General features: G+C 41.1%; 2 protein-coding genes across 2 annotated transcripts in view; one reads left to right on the forward strand and one right to left on the reverse strand.

Annotated features, from left to right (window-relative positions):
* The window catches only part of SCAPER (S-phase cyclin A associated protein in the ER), a 478259-nt gene extending 464865 nt beyond the window's left edge, over positions 1-13394 (reverse strand). Inside the window, 1 exon segment of the mRNA XM_047736200.1 lies at positions 13316-13394. The gene's annotated coding sequence lies outside the window, so the exon portion shown is untranslated.
* Positions 5404-6805, forward strand: LOC125104023 (tropomodulin-2). The gene has a single exon (XM_047736199.1). The coding sequence runs from the start codon at positions 5556-5558 to the stop codon at positions 6609-6611; it is 1056 nt and encodes a 351-aa protein (XP_047592155.1). The 5' UTR covers positions 5404-5555; the 3' UTR covers positions 6612-6805.
* Positions 13395-21830: the final 8436 nt, after the last annotated feature.

The following is a 21830-nucleotide window of genomic DNA, read 5'->3' on the forward strand; positions in this document are numbered from 1 at the left end:
AATCCCCCTCAAAATAAATAAGAATAGGTCCACGCCCTATCTTCTAATAGTAAAACTTACAAGTCTTAGTGACAAAGAGAAAATCCTGAAAGCAGCCTGGGACAAGAAGTCTGTAACATACAATGGTAAATATATTAGATTGGCAGCAGACTTATCCACAGAGACCTGGCAGGCCAGAAAGAACTGGCATGATATATTCAGAGCACTAAACGAAAAAAACATGCAGCCGAGAATACTATATCCAGCTAGGTTAACATTGAAAATAGGAGAGATAAAAAGCTTCCAGGACAAACAAAAACTAAAAGAGTTTGTAAACACCAAACCAGCTCTATAGGAAATATTGAAAGAGGTCCTCTAAGCAAAGAGAGAGCCTAAAAGTAGTAAACCAGAAAGGAACAGAGACAATATACAGTAACAGTCACCTTACAGGCAATACAATGGCACTAAATTTCTATCTTTCAGTACTTACCCTGAATGTAAATGGACTAAACGCCCCAGTCAAAAGACACAGGGTATCAGAATGGATTAAAAAAAACAAGACCCATCGGGGCACCTGGGTGGCTCAGTGGTTAAGCCTCTGCCTTCGGCTCAGGTCATGGTCTCAGGGTCCTGGGATCGAGCCCCGCATCGGGCTCTCTGCTCAGCAGGGAGCCTCCCTTCCTCTCTCTCTCTCTGCCTGCCTCTCTGCCTACTTGTGATCTCTGTCTGTCAAATAAATAAATAAAATCTTTAAAAAAAAAAAAAAAAAAAACAAGACCCATCAACCTGTTGTCTGCAAGAAACTCATTTTAGACCCGAAGACACCTCCAGATTTAAAGTGAGGGGGTGGAAAGCAATTTACCATGCTAATGGACATCAAAATAAAGCTTGAGGCAGGGGGGCAATCCTTATATCAGATCAATTAGATTTTAAGCCAAAGACTATAATAAGAGATGAGGAAGGGCACTATATCATACTCAAAGGGTCTGTCCAAAAAGAAGATCTAACAATTTTGAATATCTATGCCCCTAACATGGGAAGAGCCAACTACATAAACCAATTAATAACAAAATCAATGAAACACATCGACAATTATACAATAATAGTAGGGGACTTTAACACCTCCCTCACTGAAATGGACAGATCATCCAAGCAAAAGATCAACAAGGAACTAAAGACCTTAAGTGAAACTAAGCAGATGGACATCACAGATATATTCAGAACATTCCATCCCAAAGCAACAGAATACACATTCTTCTGTAGTGCACATGGAACATTCTCCAAAACATATCACATCCTGGGTCACAAATCAGGTCTCAACCAGTACCAAAAGACTGGGATCATTCCCTGCATATTTTCAGACCACAATGCTCTAAAGCTAGAACTCAATCACAACAGGAAATTTGTAAAGAACCCAAATACATGGAGGCTAAAGAGCATCCTACTAATGAATGAATGGTTCAACCAGGAAATTAAAGAAGAAAAAATTCACAGAAACGAATGATAACGAAAACACAACTGTTCAAAATCTGTGGGACACAGCAAAGGCAGTCCTGAGAAGAAAATATATAGCGACACAAGCCTTTCTCAAGAAACAAGAAAGGTCTCAAATAAACAGCCTAACCCTACACCTTAAGGAGAACAGCAAAGAAAGCCTAAACCCAGCAGGAGAAGAGAAACCACAAAGATTAGAGCAGAAATCAATGAAATAGAAACCAAAAAAACAATAGAACAAATCAACGAAACTAGGAGCCGGTTCTTTGAAAGAATTAATAAGACTGATAAACCCCTGGCCAGGCTTATCAAAAAGAAAAGAGAAAGGACCCAAATAAAATCATGAATGGAAGAGGAAAGATCACAACCAACACCAAAGAAATATAAACAATTATAAGAACATATAATGAGCAACTCTATGCCAGCAAATTTGACAATCTGGAAGAAATGGATACATTCCTAGAGACATATAAACTACCACAACTGAACCAGGAAGAAATAGAAATCCTGAACAGACCCATAACCAGTAAGGAGATTGAAGCAGTCATCAAAAATCTCCCAACAAGAACGCCTGGGTGGCTCAGTTGGTTGGGCAGCTGCCTTCGGCTCAGGTCATGATCCCAGCGTCCTGGGATCGAGTCCCACATCGGGCTCCTTGCTTGGCAGGGAGCCTGCTTCTCCCTCTGCCTCTGCCTGCCATTCTGTCCGCCTGTGCTCGCTCTCTCTCCCTCTCTCTCTGACAAATAAATAAAATCTTTAAAAAAAAAAAAAAAAAAAAATCTCCCAACAAACAAGATCCCAGGGCCAGATGGCTTCCCAGGGGAATTCTACCAAGCATTTAAAGAATTAATTCCTATTCTCCTGAAACTGTTCCAAAAATAGAAATGGAAAGAAAACTTCCAAACTCATGTTATAAGGCCAGCACTACCTTTATCCCAAAACCAGACAAAGACCCCATCAAGAAAGAGAATTACAGACCAATATCCTTGATGAACACAGATGCGAAAATTCTCACCAAAATACTAACCGATAGGATCCAACAGTACATTAAAAGGATTATTCACCATGACCAAGTGGGATTTATTCCAGGGCTGCAAGGTTGGTTCAACATCTGCAAATCAATCAATGTGACACAATACATTAATAAAAGAAAGAACAAGAACCATATGATACTCTCAGTAGATGCTAAAAAAGCATTTGACAAAGTATAGCAACCTTTCTTGATCAAAACTCTTCAAAGTGTAGGGACAAAAAATACATACCTCAATATCATCAAAGCCATGTAGGAAAAACCCACAGCAAGTATCATTCTCAAAGGAGAAAAACTGAGAGCTTTTCCGCTAAGGTCAGGAACACGGCAGGAATGTCCATTATCACCACTGCTATTTAACATAGTACTAGAAGTACTAGCCTCAGCAATCAGATAACAAAAAGAAATAAAATGCATCCAAATCAGCAAAGAAGTCAAACTATCATTCTTTGCAGATGATATAATACTTTATGAGAAAACCAAGACTCCACTCCTAATCTGCTAGAACTCATAAAGGAATTCAGTAAAGTGTCAGGATATAAAATCAATGCATAGAAATTAGTTGCATTTCTATATACCAACAAGACAGAAGAAAGAGAAATTAAGAAATCAATCCCATTTACAACTGCACCCAAAACCATAAGATACCTAGGAATAAACCTAACCAAAGAGGCAAAGAATTTGTACTCAGAAAACTATAAAGTACTCAAGAAAGAAATTGAGGAAGACACAAAGAAATGCAAAAAAGTTCCATGCTCATGGATTGGAAGAACAAATATTGTGAAAATGTTTATGCTACCTAAAGCAATCTACACGTTTAATGCAATCCCTATCAAAATACCATCCATTTTTTTCAAAGAAATGGAACAAATAATCCTAAAATTCATATGGAACCAGAAAAGACCTCGAATAGCCAGAGGAATGTTGAAAAAGAAAGCCAAAGTTGGTGGCATCACAATTCCAGACTTCAAGTTCTATTACAAAGTTGTCATCAAGACAGTATGGTACTGGCACAAAAACAGACACATAGATCAATGAAACAGAATACAGAGTCTAGAAATAGACCCTCAACTCTATGGTCAACTAGTCTTTGACAAAGCAGGAAAGAATGTCCAATGGAAAAAAGACAGTCTCTTCAACAAATGGTGTTGGGAAAATTGGACAGCCACATGCAGAAAAATGAAACTGGACCATTTCCTTACACCACACACAAAAATAGCTTCCAAATGGATGAAAGACCTCAATGTGAGACAGGAATCCATCAAAATCCTTGAGGAGAACATAGGCAGCAACCTCTTCGACCTCAGCCGCAGCAACTTCTTCCTGGAAACATTGCCAAAAGCAAGGGAAGCAAGGGCAAAAGTGAACTATTGGGACTTCATTAAGATCAAAAGCTTTTGCACAGCAAAAGAAACAGTCAACAAAACCAAAAGACATATTTGAAAACAACATATCAGATAAAGGGCTAGTATCCAAAATCTGTAAAGAACTTATCAAACTCAACACCCAAAGAACAAATAATCCAATCAAGAAATGGGCAGAGGACATGAACACATATTTCTGCAAAGAAGACATCCAGATGGCCAAAAGACACATGAAAAAGTGCTCCATATCACTTGGTATCAGGGAAACACAAATCAAAACCACAATGAGATACCACCTCACACCAGTCAGAATGACTAAAATTAACAAGTCAGGAAAGGAGAGATGCTGGCGAGGATGCGGAGAAAGGAGAACCCTCCTACACTGTTTTTGGGAATGCAAGCTGGTGCAGCCACTCTGGAAAACAGTATGAAGGTTCCTCAAAAAGATGACAACGGAGCTATCCTACAACCCAGCAACTGCACTACTGGGTATTTACCCAAAAGATAGAAATGTAGGGACTCAAAGGGGAAGGTACACCCGAATATTTATAGCAGCAATGTCCACAATAGCCAAACTATGAAAGGAACCTAGATGTCCATCAACAGATGAATGAATAAAGAAGATGTGGTATACATATACAGTGGAATACTAAGCAGCCTTCAAAAGAAATGAAATCTTGCCTTTTGCGATGATGTGGTTGGAACTAGAGGGTATTATGCTGAGCAAAATAAGTCAATCAGAGAAAGACAACTATCACATTATCTCCCTGATACGTGGAAGTTGAGTGGCAAAGTGGGGGGTCTGGGGGGTAAGGAAGGAAAAAATGAAACAAGATGGGATCGGAAGGGAGACAAACCATAAGAAACTCTTAATCTCACAAAACAAACTGAGGGTTGCCAGAGGGAGGGGGGTAGGGAGAAGGTGCTTGGTTTATGGACATTAGGGAGGGTTTGTGCTATGATGAGTGCTATGAAGTGTGTAAACCTGGCGAGTCCCAGACCTGTATCCCCAGGCCTAATAATACATCATATATTAATTAAAATTAAAAAAAAAAAAGAGGAATTGTTTTCTGAAGCGATGGTAATAACAGCCATCTTGCCATCACGAGATGATCTATAAGAGGCTCAAAACTAATATGCTCAGAATGATAAAGAGAAAAGATTTAAAAAGACAGAAAGAGGCTTGGTCTCCAATAGTATTATTAAAAAGCAGAATATCAGACAGAAAGTACTTCTTCTGGACTTCTTGTTATTTGGGAAAAATAAAGCTTTATTTGTAAAATGTCAAAAAAAAAAGGTAAAATAAAATCTTTAAATAACAACCCATTTATCCTGATTCCCACATTGACATTCCCTATCCCACCTCTCTAGAGCATTTATCACATTATTTACTTAATTGGTATACTGTCCATCTCTCCTTACAAGAAAATAAGCTTCATGGTGTTTGTTGGTTTTGATACTGCTATAGTTTCAAGACCTAAAACAGTGCCTGGCACTGACTAAGCATTAAATACTTATTTACTGGGCCACTGCGCCACCGCTGCTTGGCGGTCCCCGCTACCTCGGGGCAGACGGACGCACCGCCAGCACCGCCGGCTCCGGGATGAGCGCACGGACGGTATTCTGAAGTCTCAGGAGGCTGGCCTGTTTAAATGTCCGCAACCCATGAGAAGGACTTATAAGAAGCCATGGCACTCCCTTTTCAAAAAGAGCTGGAGAAATACAAGAACATTGATGAAGATGAGCTTCTTGGCAAACTCTCAGAAGAGGAACTGAAACAGTTGGAAAATGTTCTTGATGACCTGGATCCCAAGAGTGCACTGCTACCAGCTGGATTCCGACAGAAAGACCAGACCCAGAAAGCAGCCACCGGCCCGTTTGACCGTGAGCACCTCCTCATGTACCTGGAGAAGGAGGCTTTGGAACAGAAGGACAGGGAAGACTTTGTGCCCTTCACCGGAGAAAAGAAAGGGAGAGTCTTCATCCCCAAAGAAAAGCCCATAGAAACTCGTAAAGAAGAAAAAGTGACCCTTGACCCAGAACTGGAAGAAGCTTTGGCCAGTGCCTCCGACACCGAACTCTATGATCTTGCAGCTGTTCTCGGGGTACACAATTTACTCAACAATCCAAAGTTTGATGAAGAAGTGACCAGCGCTAAAGGTGGCAAAGCGCCTGTGAGAAATGTGGTCAAAGGTGAGAAGGTCAAGCCAATATTTGAGGAACCGCCCAATCCTACTAATGTGGAAGTGAGTCTGCAGCAGATGAAAGCCAATGATCCCAGCCTGCAAGAAGTCAACCTCAACAACATTAAGAACATTCCAATTCCAACCCTGAAGGAATTTGCAAAAGCTCTGGAAACCAACACTCACGTAAAGAAGTTCAGCCTGGCTGCAACCCGTAGCAATGACCCTGTGGCAATTGCTTTTGCAGATATGCTGAAAGTGAATAAGACCTTGAAAAGCCTCAACATCGAATCCAATTTCATCACTGGGACTGGGATCCTGGCCCTGGTGGAGGCATTGAGAGAGAATGACACCCTGACCGAGATCAAGATCGACAACCAGAGGCAGCAGTTGGGAACGGCTGTGGAGATGGAAATTGCCCAGATGCTCGAGGAGAATTCAAGGATCCTCAAGTTTGGATATCAGTTTACCAAGCAAGGGCCTCGAACAAGGGTGGCAGCCGCCATCACAAAGAATAATGACCTGGTTCGTAAAAAGCGAGTTGAAGGAGACCGAAGGTAAACTTCTGCAAGAGAAGGCAGAGTTGTACCATGGTGGCCATTGAAAAAGAAGCAAGCAAAAACTCTTCTCCTTCCCCGTCAGGACCATTTTACCCAAGGTTGTGCATTTCCGTTAACCACCCAGCTAATCATGTAATTGTTGTTCTTTTTTAGCACTACTTATTTATCTTGGATTTTTTAATATATACAGTTGTCTCATTTAAAAAAATAAATAAATAAATACTTATTTACTAATAAATAAAGCTCATTATAAAGAATACTTGCTTACCAAATTGCTTTGCTCTCACCCTTCTACATATCCAAAGCCTTCCAATTGTTTCAGATGAACTCAAAAGTCATCTTCAAAAAGCCTATTCTGACATCCCCAGCTGACAGAGATCTTCTACATCTGAATTTCCAGACCATTTCAGCTGTATTCTTTACTTAAAGCATGAAATAGTGCAGAGAGTATAAGACATTGGAATCAACCAAATCACTGGCTATGTGACTTTGAGAAGTCATTTAATCTCTTTGAGTATCAGTATTCTCATCTATAAAGATGAAGAGGTTAAAAAGGCTCTGTCCTCACTTTCCAAAATAGATATACAAATAGCTAGTAAGAACATGAGAAGATGTTGAACATCATTAGTCATTACAGATATACAAAGCACAACCACAATAAGAAACCCCTTCACACCCATTAGGATGGCTATAATCCAAAAGACAAACATTAACAAGTATCGGAGAGTATGTGGAAAAACTAGAGGCAACATACACAGCTTTAGGGGAATGTAATAAGCTGTAGCTGGTTTTGTAAACAGTCTGGCGGTTCCTCAAAAAGTTAAACAGAGTTACCATATGACCCAGCAATTCCATTCCTAAGTATATACCCAAGAGAAATGAAAACATGTCCACAGAAAAACTTACAAATGTTTATAGCAGCATTATTCATAATATTCAAAAAGTAAAACAATCCAAATGTCCATCAACTAATGGATAAACAGAATATGGTATATCCACACAATAAGATATCATTCAGCCATAAAAGACATGAAGTTTCGGAAAAAGTCAAAACTATGGAGACAGGGAAAAGATCAAGTGTTTTAGTGGTTACAAAGAAGAAGGGATAAATAGAACACAAAGAATTTTCAGGGCAGTGAAAGTATTCTTTATGATACTATAATGGTGGACACAATACATGTCATTACACATTTGTCCAAACCCATAAATATAACACCAAGAGTAAATACAAATGTAAACTACAGACTTTGGTGTGACAGGGGCTTGTCAATGTAAGTTAAATCAATTTTAACAAATGTACCACTCTGGTGGGGGATGTTGATAAAAGGGAAAGCTATGGGGGCACCTGAGTGCCTCAGTGGGTTAAGCCTCTGCCTTCAGCTCAGGTCATGATCTCAGGGTTCTGGGATCAGGCCCATATCGGGCTCTCTCCTTGGCGGGGAGCCTGCTTCCCCCCGTCTCTCTCTGCCTGCCTTTCTGCCTACGTGTGATCTGTCAAATAAGTAAATAAATAAACTCTTTTAAAAAGGGCGGGGGGAGCTATGCATAAGTTGAGGCAGGGAGGATATGTACTTTCCTCTCCATTTCTCTGTGACCCTAAAACTGCCCTAAAAAATTAAAAGTATTAAAAGAAAAGGTAGTGCTGATACATGCTACAACTTGAATACGGAAAACACTATGCTAAATGAAGAAGCCAGGCACAAAATACCACATATTATATGATTCTATTAATATGAAATGCCAGAATAGGCAAATCCACAGAGAAAAAAAAGTAGATGAGTGGTTGCCTAGGGCTGGTGAAGGAAATAGGATGGAGAAGCAAGGGAGGTCAGGAACGGGGAATGGCTGTTACGAGGTTTTTATATTGGGGTTTTGAAAATGTTCTAAAGTTAATTGTGGTGATGGTTACGCAAATCTGTGAATACACTAAAAACCACTGAAGTATACAAGTTAGTGGCTGAATTTTATGGTATGTGAAATATATCTCAATAAAGCTATTCAAAAAAAACTTAATACCTAATCCAGAACTTCCAAAATTTTAAGCATTCAGTTATTACTTTCATATTTGCCATAACTACCACCTATACTATTTATATAATATTTTTCTCTAAATAAAACATTTACTTATATTTTAAAAGAAAATTTATAATACTACCATAAACAAACAGTTAATGTAAAAGATGGATATGGCAAATATTGGCAGTGCTATTCAAATAAATTAATTTTAAGAAGAAACTCTAGGCTACAGCAAAACAATGGGCAAACAGAAAATAGAGCACATAACAACAACAACAAAACGAGTCAGTAAACAGGAAACAGACACTAGGATTGACTGGGCCAGAGATTTCGGAACAATCTGGGGCCACTGATGAACTGAAGTCTCACTTGTCCTAGCCTGCCCTATAGTCCCATAAAGTCTGTGGAGACACCTGAGAGTGCTACATTTGGCAATGGGCAGATTGGTTCCAATGCCAGGAAAGGCCTGCCTCTCTTCTTTACCTGAGTTTAGGTACACAGGTCCTGAAAAGGCAAAAAGTAAATGGCAGGCCCAAAATAGTAGAAGCCTGCTAGTAACTCTAAAAAATACAGGCCCATCTAACAGAAGCCAGGATAGTACATCTATGAATTGTTCTCATGTTTGCCAGTAAATTCTAGAAAAACTGGATTTGGCAAAATCCAATGTTCCAAAATCTATCACTCAATGTTCTGGCATTTTCTGAAATTGAAGAAAATCTGAATATTTCCCTGAGTCTGGTACTTAAACAATTGTCAAAAACTATCTCAAAAACTATCAATAATTGTTCACATCTTTGCTGAGTGGAAAATAAATGTATTATGGTAAAATAAGTACTCTGAAGAACACCACAGACATTTTATAATTCCAAACTGTTTAATGAATTTTTCAATTTTCACACTCCCATATATACTACCATGAATAAATCAACCAGGAGGCATTTATCTTCTCCCATGAACCTGGCATGCCTCTTTGAAAATACCAAACTACTTTTCTTTTGCAGTACTATATTAAACAAGCCTAACACAAACTGAAATCTTTAAAAATCAAATATGTCTGAGATTTGCTTCAAAACAATGAAGGGGTGTTAGCTTTTATAAGATAAGACTGTCCATGTGTACATAATTACTGAGAGAGACTGATACATAGCAATTAATTCTACTATTCTAATCCACGTTTTCAAAATATATAATGAACTTATCGATGTGGGGGGGGAAGGCAAAAGAAAAATTAAATTTCCTTACTACCTATAGCCCATTGACAAGTCCTTAAAACAGGCAGAGTGACATTCCTCTAGTGACTCGGCTGCCTTGATATTACTACTTTGCTAAGGCAAAAGGCAATCTTAAACCGACCCTCCAGGTTCCTGTAAGTCTACTTTAATATATAGAAATTTCTCTGGAAACTTCCTTTATCTCAACTCCTCAAGATACATGTTGGCAATCATCTCCCAAGCATATGACCCACCAATATACATCTGAAGGGTCTCACTACTAGGGTTTTACTAAACAATAATAAAGGACTTTTTCCCAACAATAGCTAGCCCCCTCAAAGTCCTGGAAAACTTGCTTCCAAAATTCCTTAGAGACTTGCACTATCTCTAACCCCGACCCCCAGCTTTAAAGTATATAATGGGTCACTCCTCATGACCCCAGTGCAGCTCTTTCTGCCCATGGGTCCTGACCCACACTTTACTAAAACCAAATTTTTGACCCCAAAGACATCTCAAGAATTCTTTCTTGGCTGTTGGCTTTGAACCCTAATGTCTTTCCTACATCACTTACTACTTTAAGAAATTATTTAAAAGTAGTCATTAGGGCACCTGGGTGGCTAGTCTGTTAGGCGACTGCCTTCGGCTCAGGTCAAGATCCTGGAGTCCTGGGATGGAGGCCCACTTTAGGCTCTCTGCTCAGCCGGGAGTCTGCTTCTCCCTCTGACTCTCCCCTTCTCATGCTCTCTCTCCCTCTCTCATTCTCTCTCTCTCAAATAAATAAATAAAAATCTTTTAAATAAATAAATTAAAATAAAATAAAAAGTAGTCATTATTTTAGCAAAACTTCATGAAATCTTTAGTGTTTCATGTCCAGAGTAAATAAAGTCTTTCTATATATCATTTCCTCTTAATAATTTTTTAAGGTGGCTCCACCAGTGAACTGCAGGTCTTTTTGCTGTTTATACCCCATAAGATGTACTGTCAAAGCCAAACTTATTTGTGAAAAAGGTTATCATCCAAGCACAAAACTATAAACAGATATTTATTAATTACTGAGTTATTCAAGCCATTTACAGTTATCACTTCTACAATTTCAGAAATGCCAATTTCACAATGGATATCAGATTGCACCAATAGAGAGAATTCTGTTTAACTTCCCACTAAATACCACCACAACTTTCTAAACATTTAAAGAATGTTCACATGTGATTCCCAAATAATTTTTTTTCTCCTTTAAGACAGAATCTCAAGCCCCTTCCATCTTATCTTTAAAACATTCCTGAAAGTGATTAAGTGAAGGTATTAATAACATTAATATCAAATCAAACTTTTAATGATTATTAAGTATCTATGAAGCCCTAAGGACATTTTTAAAGCCTGTTTAAAACACTAATCCTTTGAACCCTAGTCACCAAAATAATTTATAAATCCATTTATATAGTAACATTGATTATGCTTCCACATAATCCACCAGGCAGACTGACCAAAAGTGGTTAACTATAGAGAATAAAAAAGTACAGCACAGGGGAGAGGAAAAAAAAAAGAAAAAAGAAAAAGCAAGCATTTGTTGAGAGCAGACTATGGGGGAGGAGCAGTTCTTAATCCTTCACAGACATCTCATTTACTTGCTATCGACAAACATATCAGGTGAACGATATTATCTCTATTTTACAGATGAGGAAATCAAGACTCAGAAAAATTTAGTAATCTTCCAAAGGACAAGTAGTGAGGCTCTGATTCAAACTCTCATCAATTTGCCTTCAATACCATCATTATCACACTTCCTCCCACAAAGAAACTTTCCAAATAATATTAAAAATGGACTCTGAGAAATTAAAATATTAGTTCCTTAAAAATGAAATCTTGCCATTTGCAACGACATGGATGGAACTGAAGTGTATTACACTAAGCAAAATAAATCAGTCCAAGAAATACAAATACCGTATGATTTCACTCATATGTGGGATTTAAGAAGCAAAACAGATGAACATGGGGAAGGGAAGGAAAAACAAAATAAGATAGAGAGGAAGGCAAACCATAAAAGATTCTTTAATATAAGGAAGAAACTGAGGGTTACTGGAGGGTGGGTGGGTGGAGGGATGGGGAAACTGGGTGATGGGCACTAGGAGGACACTTGATGTAATGAGCACTGGGTGTTATATGAAACTGATGGATTACTAAATTCTACCCCTGAAACTAATACTACACTATATGTGAACTAACTTGAATTTAAAGAAAATCTCGAACTAAAAATAAAATATTAATTCCTTAGTGAATATTATTCAGATCATTTCCATATGTGGCATAAATCAATCTGCATCCAACACATTTTGAGGAAAAGTCATAGTTAGAAAAAAATACAAGGGCCGGAACACCAATATAAATCAGAGCGGGATAATGGTCGGATTACCAACCCTAGGTCTGAAAGCATCATCCCAGATCAACCATTTACCAGCGGGTGACTCTGGGGCAAGTCGTAATGTCTCTGAACCTCAGTTTCCCCATTCTTATGAGAATGAAATAGTTAATGTTGGTGAAATCAATGTGTAAACTGCAACGAATTATAATACATACAAAGAATTGCTATCTGTTCGTCAAGATGACTATAATGAATAGCTATGTTCATGGAAAATATCTTGGCACAAACAGAATGAGGGATACAGTCCACCAGCAACAGGAAGCTGCTCTCAGGCAGGCAGCCCCATCTCAGGGAGAGCCACTTGACAGCAGCAGGTGCTCAGAGAATCAGTTTTCTGTCTGCTTTCTAAAAATCCCGTCACTCACTGGCGGGGGGGGGGGGGGGGGGGGGGGGCGCGAATGAAGTGGTAGGAAAGGAGCACTAACAGAGGTAGAAGGCTGGGTCCTATTACTCCCAGGTGCGAGGCACTGGTTCAACTCTTCACCCCTCTAGGCCCCAGTTTATGCATTTGTGAGACGGAGAGCCCATTCCCGCCCTGCCTCCCTGGCAGAACTAAGACCCAAATCATCGAGCAGGGAAAGCTTGGTAAACTCTGCGGAGAATGAGATGATGATGGCGATCACCTGTCAGATGAAGAGCCTGTGGGAGTCTCCTCTGGGAGCCCCTTGCAGTTTGGACATTCCAGAAGCCTCGACAAGCGCGCGGCCGCGCACCCCGTGAAGGGATGAGCAGTCCCCTGCCCACCCCCCGGCCCGTGGGGTGCACAGGGTCCCACGTCCCTCACACCCCAGCTGAACCCACTGGGCAGGCCGAGAGCCTGCGCACCGTCGCCCCCCAGGCCTACTGAGGGGAACCCCCGGCCCTCCTTGGCAGCCGCGGCTCCCCTCCCCCAGCACTGATCGCTGCCCCTCTCGCCCGCACTCCCAGGTAAGGGAAAAGGGTGAAGGGGTGTACCCGCCGCCATTTTGTCCCTTGGACCCCGCAACGCATTCCGCCGACCAGCGCCCCAGCCCAGGCCCTCCCCGGTCTGCGCTTCGCGCGCCCCTCGCGGACACTCACCCCCGGCCTCCCTGCGCAGTTCGGGGCGGCTCCGAGCGTCCCGCCGGGAAAGGGGCGGGGCGGGGAGGGGCAGCAGCGGAGGGGCGGGGCGGGGCGGCTGCCCGGTGTACCACGTGACTCCCAGCCTTGGCCGCGAGGCTCCGTGCCTCTCGCCGCGGCCGCCCGCGCGCAGGCGCAGCTGGGTTCGCGCCGACTGGGCGGTTGTTAGGTTTCCTTGTCGCAGCGTAGCTGCTTCCCGGGTTATCTTCCCCTCGGTGGGCTGCACTCGCATCGCTGCTTTTAGCCACAATCTTGGATTCAGTCCCTTTCCTCCGCCCGTCTCACCGCCAGTTAGTCCCAGAGATTGACGACCTAGAGAGCCGCCTCACAAAAATCTGTACTTGTGAAAAGGCTTTGAGCACAGCTTACCCTCCGCGGTGAAGCTTTATTCGTCCCTTCTTGTATGCCAGCCGTGAAAGGCTCAGAGTACAAAGACCCAACAAGTGCGTTTTCTCTACCTCAAAAACAAAGTAAACACACGAACGGTGTTTAAATCACAGTTCTGAACAAACAGAAAAGAGACTCAAGGCAGACCATAATTGTCAAATGAATATTCCACATCACTTTTCATCCACCCGGGAAGCTCAGACTCAACCTTTCCCTATCCCTTGCTACCCACAATATCCAGAAGTCGTGGAATCCAGTTGAATCTACCTCACAATTAAGACTATAAGCTTACGGTAGGATAAGGAAGATGGATCAGGGAACATAATGCAATTTCATAAAAGATGGTTGGGGCTTTATTCCTCTTTTCAACTATTCCTTTTCTCCTCTCCTTTAATTCCCATGGTATTTAAATAACCTCTCTGATCTTGAAATCTCCTACCCAACCCACCAAACTCCACTTCAACCTGTTTTTTTCCTCCTCTTTGCAGATCTGCCTGTTCCCGCTATACTTCTCCAGTCATCCAAACAATGTCTCTACTTCCTCGACTACAACTCGCGTACAGTAACTCGTGATACTGCCCTACCGCCATATGGAAACCATTCTTTCCAAAGTCACTAGGGATCTCCTAACTGCAGGTGCTATGAAGTATTCATCATGACCTAACTTAATTTCTCTGCATTAGTTGACACTCCTTACTTCTGGAAACACTCTTTCCTTGCCTTTCGTCTTTACTCTCTTGATCTCACTTTTCCATCTCTACCCCTTCTTCATCTCTTTTGAAGTCTCCTTTCTTCCATCTCTTAAGTGTTGGTATCACTCAAGGATAGGTGCAAGCCCTCTCTTTTCCCACTGGCCACACTTTTTCTGGGTGATTGCTTTTCCCATAATCTCAGTTAGCATTTTTGTGCTTTATATTTCCCAGTATATACCTCCAGGCCTGATTTTTGCTCCTGAGCTCCAGATCCACATGGTTAAGTACCTGGTTGCCTCCACTTGACCCTCTCAAAACCAACAAGACAAAAATAAAAACCATCCATTATCTTCCTTATATAAGATGTAAAACAGCCTTGTGAATACATACCATACAATTCACACACTTAAAGTGTTCAGTGGTTTTTAATACATTCACAGAATTATGCAACCGTCGCTATAATCTATTTTAGAATATTTTCATCATCCCAAAAAGAAACCTCATACTCCTTAGTAGTGGCCCATTTTCCTTCAATTCCTTATTCTGGACATTTCATGTAAAGGGAATCATGCAATATTTTGTGACTGACCCCTTTCACTCAGCATAATGTTTTCAAGGTATAACCACACTGTAGCATGTGGTCAAATAATATTTCAATTTATGGACATACCACATTGGATTTACGCATTCATCACCTGAAGGACATTTAGATTATCTCCACTTTTTCCTTGTTATGAATAATGTTGCTATGAACATTTGTGTATGAGTTTTTGAGTGGACATATGGTTTCATTTCTCTTGGGTATATACCTAGTAGTGGAATTGCTGGGTCATAGGGTAGCTGCGATTAACTTTTTGAAAAACTGCCAGACTATTTACAAAACCAGCTGTACCATTTTACATTCTTGCTAGAAGTAAATAATGGTTCACGGGGCACCTGGGTGGCTCAGTGGGTTAAAGCTTCTGCCTTCGGCTCAGGTCATGATCCCAGGGTCCTGGGATCGAGCCCCGCTTCAGGCTCTCTGCTCAGGAGGGAGCCTGCTTCCTCTCTCTCTCTCTCTGCCTGCCTCTCTGCCTACTTGTGATCTCTGCCTGTCAAATAAATGAATAAAATCTTTAAAAAAAAGAAAAAGAAGTTAATAATGGTTCTAATTTCTCCACATCTTTTCCAGCCTTTGTATTGTCTGTCTTTAGGATTACAGCCATCCTTGTGGATATCAAGTATGGTTGTGATTTATATTTTTCCTAATAACTAATGATGTTCAACAGCTATTCGTGTGCTTATTGACCATTTGTGTATGTCTCTGGAGAAACATCTCTTCACATACTTTGCTCATTTTTAAATTGGGTTACCACTCATTAACTTTTGCCACAAAATCTGTTTCTATTATTGTTCTGCCAAATATTCTGGTGCCCTTCCATAAAAGGCCACTTCCTCAGGTCCAGTGATGGCAGACTTGACCATGTGACTTGCTATGGCCAATAAAATATGAACAAAAGGGTCAATTCCAAGCAGAAATTTAAAGAGCCAGCTTGTGGGTTTACCATATCTCTTTTCTGTCTGGCAGCAATCTATTTCAGAGAAAAGTTGTTCCATCAACTTGGGTTCCAAAGTGAAGGTAACATGGAACAAAACCAGATTATGAAATTGCATGATTCCCCAATAGACATAGAACATTTGTTTTCATAAGCCACTCAGATGATTGGAACATTTGTTATTGCACATAGCCTAGCCTGTACTACTTGTCCCATGTGCTGAATGACTTGCTCTACTATCTCTCCAGGCTCCTTGACATGGCCCACAAGGCCTGAATCAGGCCTCATTTCCAGGTCATTTCCTCAACCACTCTATGTTCCAGACAAAATAAAATACATTGAGACCTTGAAATTCACTTCTTCCTCTCTCTTTTCCTCCCTACCTGAGCCTTTGCTCAAGTTGTTCCTTATTACTGGAATAATAATTGCTATCTCTGCCTAAGCATTTCCTATGTGCAAACTATATATAGAGAGAATCTCTTTTCATCTGAAAACAACCCTGAGAATTAGGTAATTTCTACCATTTTACAAATCAACAAAGGCCCTAGATTTACTTTTCCTGAGGCAGACAGCTAGAAGTGGGTAGAGCTAGGATTTGAAGATCTATTTTATTTTTTTATTTGAGAGTGAGAGAGGACATGTACATGAGTTGGGCGAGAGACAGAGGGAGAGAGTCTCAAACACACTTCACGCTGAGCAAGGAGCCTGCAGGGCTCATCACCAGGCTCAATGCAGGTCTCAGTATCATGATCCTGAGATCATGACCTGAGCTGAAATCAAGAGTTGGTCCCTTAGCCAACTGAGTCACCCAGGTGCTCCAAGTAGAGCTAGAATTTGAACCCAGGTCTGTTTGACTCCAAAGCCCCTCTTTGAATCATTATGCTGTAATAATATACTAGAGATAGTTAGCTCTTATTGAGCTCATACTATGTAGCAGTTATTATGCTAAAGCACTTCACATAGACTATATTTAATCCATGTAAAGAAATTACATGAAATAAAAATATAAAATACTGGTATCCCACCACAGATCTATCTCCCATCTTAAGAAACTGACTTTCCCTTGTTTAAAGATCCTGTAAGCAACAGTTGCCCTGCAAAGAAATGGATGTCTTTTCTCTCCAAATTCCTTGCATCACCCCTCATTAACTCCAAACCCACTTCCATAATCAAATCCAGGAACCCAGGACAGAATCGTAAGGTTTATTCTAGGGACAAAATAAAAAAAACTTATACACTCAAAGAATTGCAATACCATCTGTATTTACATCACCAGTAATCTAGAAAACTCTATAGGAGTAGATTCTAGGAAAGCTACATCAGAAAAGATAGAATATATTGATGAGCCAGGCTAAATTGGAATACAGGCGTCATTACCTGAGGTGCTGATTTTGATGTACTAAGTTGAGCACCTGGAAGCAGCTTTAATGGTTTACTTGGTTGATTGACTTCAATGAAGCTGAGATGCCAGAACTTCAATCACACAACATGGAGAAATAAATGTAAAAGGTCTTATTCAATGGGATCAAGCCACAGGATAAAATATGTGCAAGCATCAAGGTGATGGGAATGTTGGACTGGATCTATTATGTGTAACTGGCTCACCCTTTTCCTGACTATGTTTCCCAGAAGGGATGAGAGGGCATTAAGGGACTGAGAAAACATTAGTGAGAGAAACATAGGTATCCTTGAAAACTCTGCAATGACTCTCCACTCTAGACCAAGGATGCCTGAAGAGACCCGATGACAAGGTCTCTAGGAATGAAATAGATGGGCAGTCTACTAAAGTATTACTTGATATATACAACTGGGAAAACTATAGATCTAGTGCATGGAAACCTGAAGTCATAGCCTCTCATTTAGTTCCCAGATCTCAGTTATGCTACATATCCAGGAACCAGTGGTTGAAGGAGAAACTGAGTCCCCTTAAGAAGGACACTGTAATGTTGTCGTAACTATATACTACAAATATTTCTCCAAGCCCTCCCCCCCCAAAAAAAACCTATGATGATTAACACAATGAGAGTGCACTGAGGAAAAGGACCTAGCCAGATTTTTGAAAGATTATTAGATATGACTCTGAGTTTATGCATATCTTTGGGGACCTTCTGTACTCTGCCATGTATTAGTAGTGATAATCACAAGGACTGTAGAATAAGTTGACAACGTCACAAGCATTAGGCAGCTTAGATTAAGCAGAATAGATTGAGGTTTAGATTTGGGTGATCAGATGGCAAATTAAATTTATATCCAAGTCCATCTCACAGAGGGTTCAATGGCTTCTGTAGACACATGCAGTGGCAATTTCTTGGTCCTAAATGTGTATTTTGACTAGACATACTTGGTAACCAGCAGATTCTCTGCACTGGCTCCCTAACTCATAATGAGAGGGGTACTGTGGTCGGTAGAGCCAAATAGAAGCCCCTGGAACTTTCCTTCTCTAACAAAATAGTATGCTGAATGTAATACCACATCCCTGTGGGCAATTGTAGGAATTAGTGCCACCATCAAAGATTTGATAGATACAGGACTGATGGTGCTCATTACCCCTCTGTTTAATTCCTACATTTGACAGTTATAAAACTACCTGGTAATTCACTTGCAGCTTCTGAGCCAGATAGGGCATCTTTGCTAGAATAGGTCAACACAGTCCTGCCATCTAGTATGCAGCTATTATCTGACAGATCATTTTCCCCCTCGTATCAATTAACAAAGATCATGAGAAACAGCGAAGTTTCACCTGTCAGCAATATACCTTTACAATCTTACTTCAGGGTCATGTCAACTCTCAAAGTGTTGTCACAGTATAGCCCACAGGGATCTTGATCATCTGGACATCCCATAGAACATCACTCTGATCTACTACATTGAAAACACCATGCTATTAGCTTGGGGAACAGGAAGCAGCAACTATTTTCAATACGACATATAAATGCCAGAGACATAAAAATTCAGTGAAATGATTGTTGCAACAGCTCTCTATAGCAGTGGTTCTCAACCAGAGGCAATTCTATTCCCAAGGGGATATTAAGCAGGCAATACCTAGAGAGGTTTTGGGTTGTCCCAATTGGGGGTAAAAGAGTTAGTGACTGTGGGCTTCTAGTGGGTAGAAGCCAAAGATGCTGCTAAGTATCCTGCAATGCACAGGACATCTCCCCACAACCAAGATTTATCAAGCCCAAATGTCAAAATTAGGTTGAGAATCCTGGCCTTCAAGTGAAAGACAAATTTCTGTACCTGGCACATCCTAATACTAAGAAAGAGGCACAATCTTGGTAGACCCCTTTGGATTTTGGAGGCAACATCTACCAGATTTGGGTATATTTCTCTGACCCATTTACTGCAAACCCTGTGTTCCCAGGAAACAAAAAGCTCTGCAGCAGGTCCAACTGCTGTTCAAGCTACATTCCTTCTCAAGCCTAATAATTCAGAAGATCCAAAATGTCTGTGGCAAGTAAGGATACTGTATGGACCCTCTGGCAAATGCCAGCAAGAGATCCAAAGCACAGAATCCCAGGGTTTTGACACAATGCCATGTTCTCTTCTACTGAAAGAGCACTGGATACTGGTAGAGACTGGGTCCTGATGACATCAAGATTGATGTGATCTGGCTGCCATTCTTGAACTGCCATTAAGACTGGGCACACACAGCAATAAACCAATTAAAAATTAAAATGGTATAGAAAATTAAATGGTATAGAAAAGATCGTGCTTGAACAGGTCAGGACACAAGGAAGTTGCGTGGGCAGGTGGCTCAGACTCCAAGGCCTCATGAAGAGTACTTTATAACCAGCTGTCAGGGGGAAGAACTTGGACCTAGTTTAAAGATGGGTCTGCACAATATGTTATCATCAGGTGGTAGTGGACTGTGGCACTGTCACAATCGCATTCAGGAGTCACCCTTAAGGAAAATGGTGAAAGTCAGCTCTCCCATTGGGGAGAACATTGGGCAGCACATCTGGATGTCCATTTTGCCTGAAGAAGACATGGCCCAAAGTACAAACCTCTTCTGGCTCATGGGTAGTAGCTAAATATTATGCCTGTTACTCAGAGACTTGGCAAGAAAGATACCAGAATATTGGTAACAAGGAAATCTATGGAAGAGGTATACAGTTGGATTTCTCAAAACTGGTCAATAGTATGAGGATTTTTGCTTCTCACCTGAACGCTCATCAACAGGAATTTCCTGAAAAGAAGGCTCTCAGTATAGTCAGGTGGATGAACCGTGTTATTGATATTAATCAGCTCCTTTATGAAGCCACCTCAGTCCTGGTACAGTGGGCCTGTGTACTAGTAGCCACAGCAGCAGGGATAAGGGTATGCTCAACAACATGAACTTCCTCCCCAAAGCAGAAAGCGCAGCCTGCCAAAAGCAGAAGCCAGTGTTGAGCCCTGTAAAGATTCTTTGGGAGCAGTGCCGTCGTGTTGATTATTGTGGACCTCTATCATCATAGGGAGGCAGAGATCTGTCTTCACTAAAATAGATTCTTTTTTCTCTTTCCCTATCCAAAATGGTTCTGCCAGCAATACCATCTGTGGACTTATGGAATGTCCTGATTCCACGTTGCATTGTCGTGATATCCTAAACAAGTTGCTTCTCACCAAGGGTCTCATTTAAAAGCAAGAGAAATGGGCTCACATTATTGGATTCCACTAACCTTATCACATACCCCATCAGCTGGGAACAACTGACCTAGAAGATTGGTTGGATGGCCTCCTGAACTCATAATCACAGCACCACCTGTAGGCTAACACTTTTGTGAGACGAGAGTGCTGTCCTACAGAACGGGATATATGCTTTGAGCCAGTGACCAACAGATGGTGCTATTCTCTTACAGGCAAAATACCTAAGGTTCCAAAAACCTAACGACCCACTGACAGTATTTATTTACTTTTCCTTCTCTACAACCCCATACTCTTCTAGTTTAGAGGTCTTGGTTCCTGTCTTAGTCTGGATTCTTGTTCTAAGACAGATATTGGGTGCAGATAATTTGCCTGGGCAATGATCCCAGGAAGGACAAGTGAGGAAGGAAGGAAAGTGAGTCAGAGAAGGGAGAAAAGCCAATAAATGTGTGACAATGAGTAGATGAGCGCTGTAGGCAACTGAAGCTCAATCTCACCAAGAATCCTCTGAAAAACAGTGTGGAACAAGCTTCAGAATTGTCCTTTTGGAGGAAAGCAGGGTATATACTCATCACCACCAACTCATAGGACATTAACTCTTTCACATTTCTGGGCTCTACTTCGCTTTGGCAGGGTGCCAGAGAAAGCCCAGCAGAAGAGAAAAGAGAGAGGGAAAAGCTGTCATTGTGCAGGAAACTCTCCATTGCAGCTGCAGATGAACTCAGATGGATGGATGGAATACGGAAAAAGGCATCTACCTCATCTGCTACAGTCCCAAGGGAGGTAAATTGTCATGAGTACCCAATAATAACCCAAGTAAATGAGAAATAGAAATTGCCATCCGACCATTTGGGGCTCTCATGCCAATGAACCGATAGCCAGAGGAGAGGTTATAATACTGGATGGAGTGGTAAGTCCAATTGACAATGAAGGCAGAGAGGACCCTAAATGGTATCCAGGGGGAAAGAACTGGGGTGCCTCTTTTTTTCATCCCCAACAGAGAATTTTAAAGGAAGAACCCAAAAAAAGGCAAAAACCAGTAAAGGCAAGAGCAGTAGGACTCAGAGCCTTCAGGAATGAAGGTTTCAGTCACTACGCAGGTAAAATATCATAACCGGTCAAAGCACTGACAGAGGACAACAGAAGCACGGAATGAGTAGTGAAAGAAGAAAATAATAGATATCAAGTCTGCCCTTCTGACCAGTTATTGAAGTAACTAACAGCTATGCATGTTTTTCT

Source organism: Lutra lutra, chromosome 7, assembly GCF_902655055.1.
Source record: "Lutra lutra chromosome 7, mLutLut1.2, whole genome shotgun sequence".
In the NCBI taxonomy this organism is placed as follows: domain Eukaryota; kingdom Metazoa; phylum Chordata; class Mammalia; order Carnivora; family Mustelidae; genus Lutra; species Lutra lutra.

Coding starts and splice junctions, on each gene's coding strand:
- LOC125104023 (XM_047736199.1), top strand. CDS start 5,556: ATGGCACTCCCTTTTCAAAAAGAGCTGGAGAAATACAAGAACATTGAT.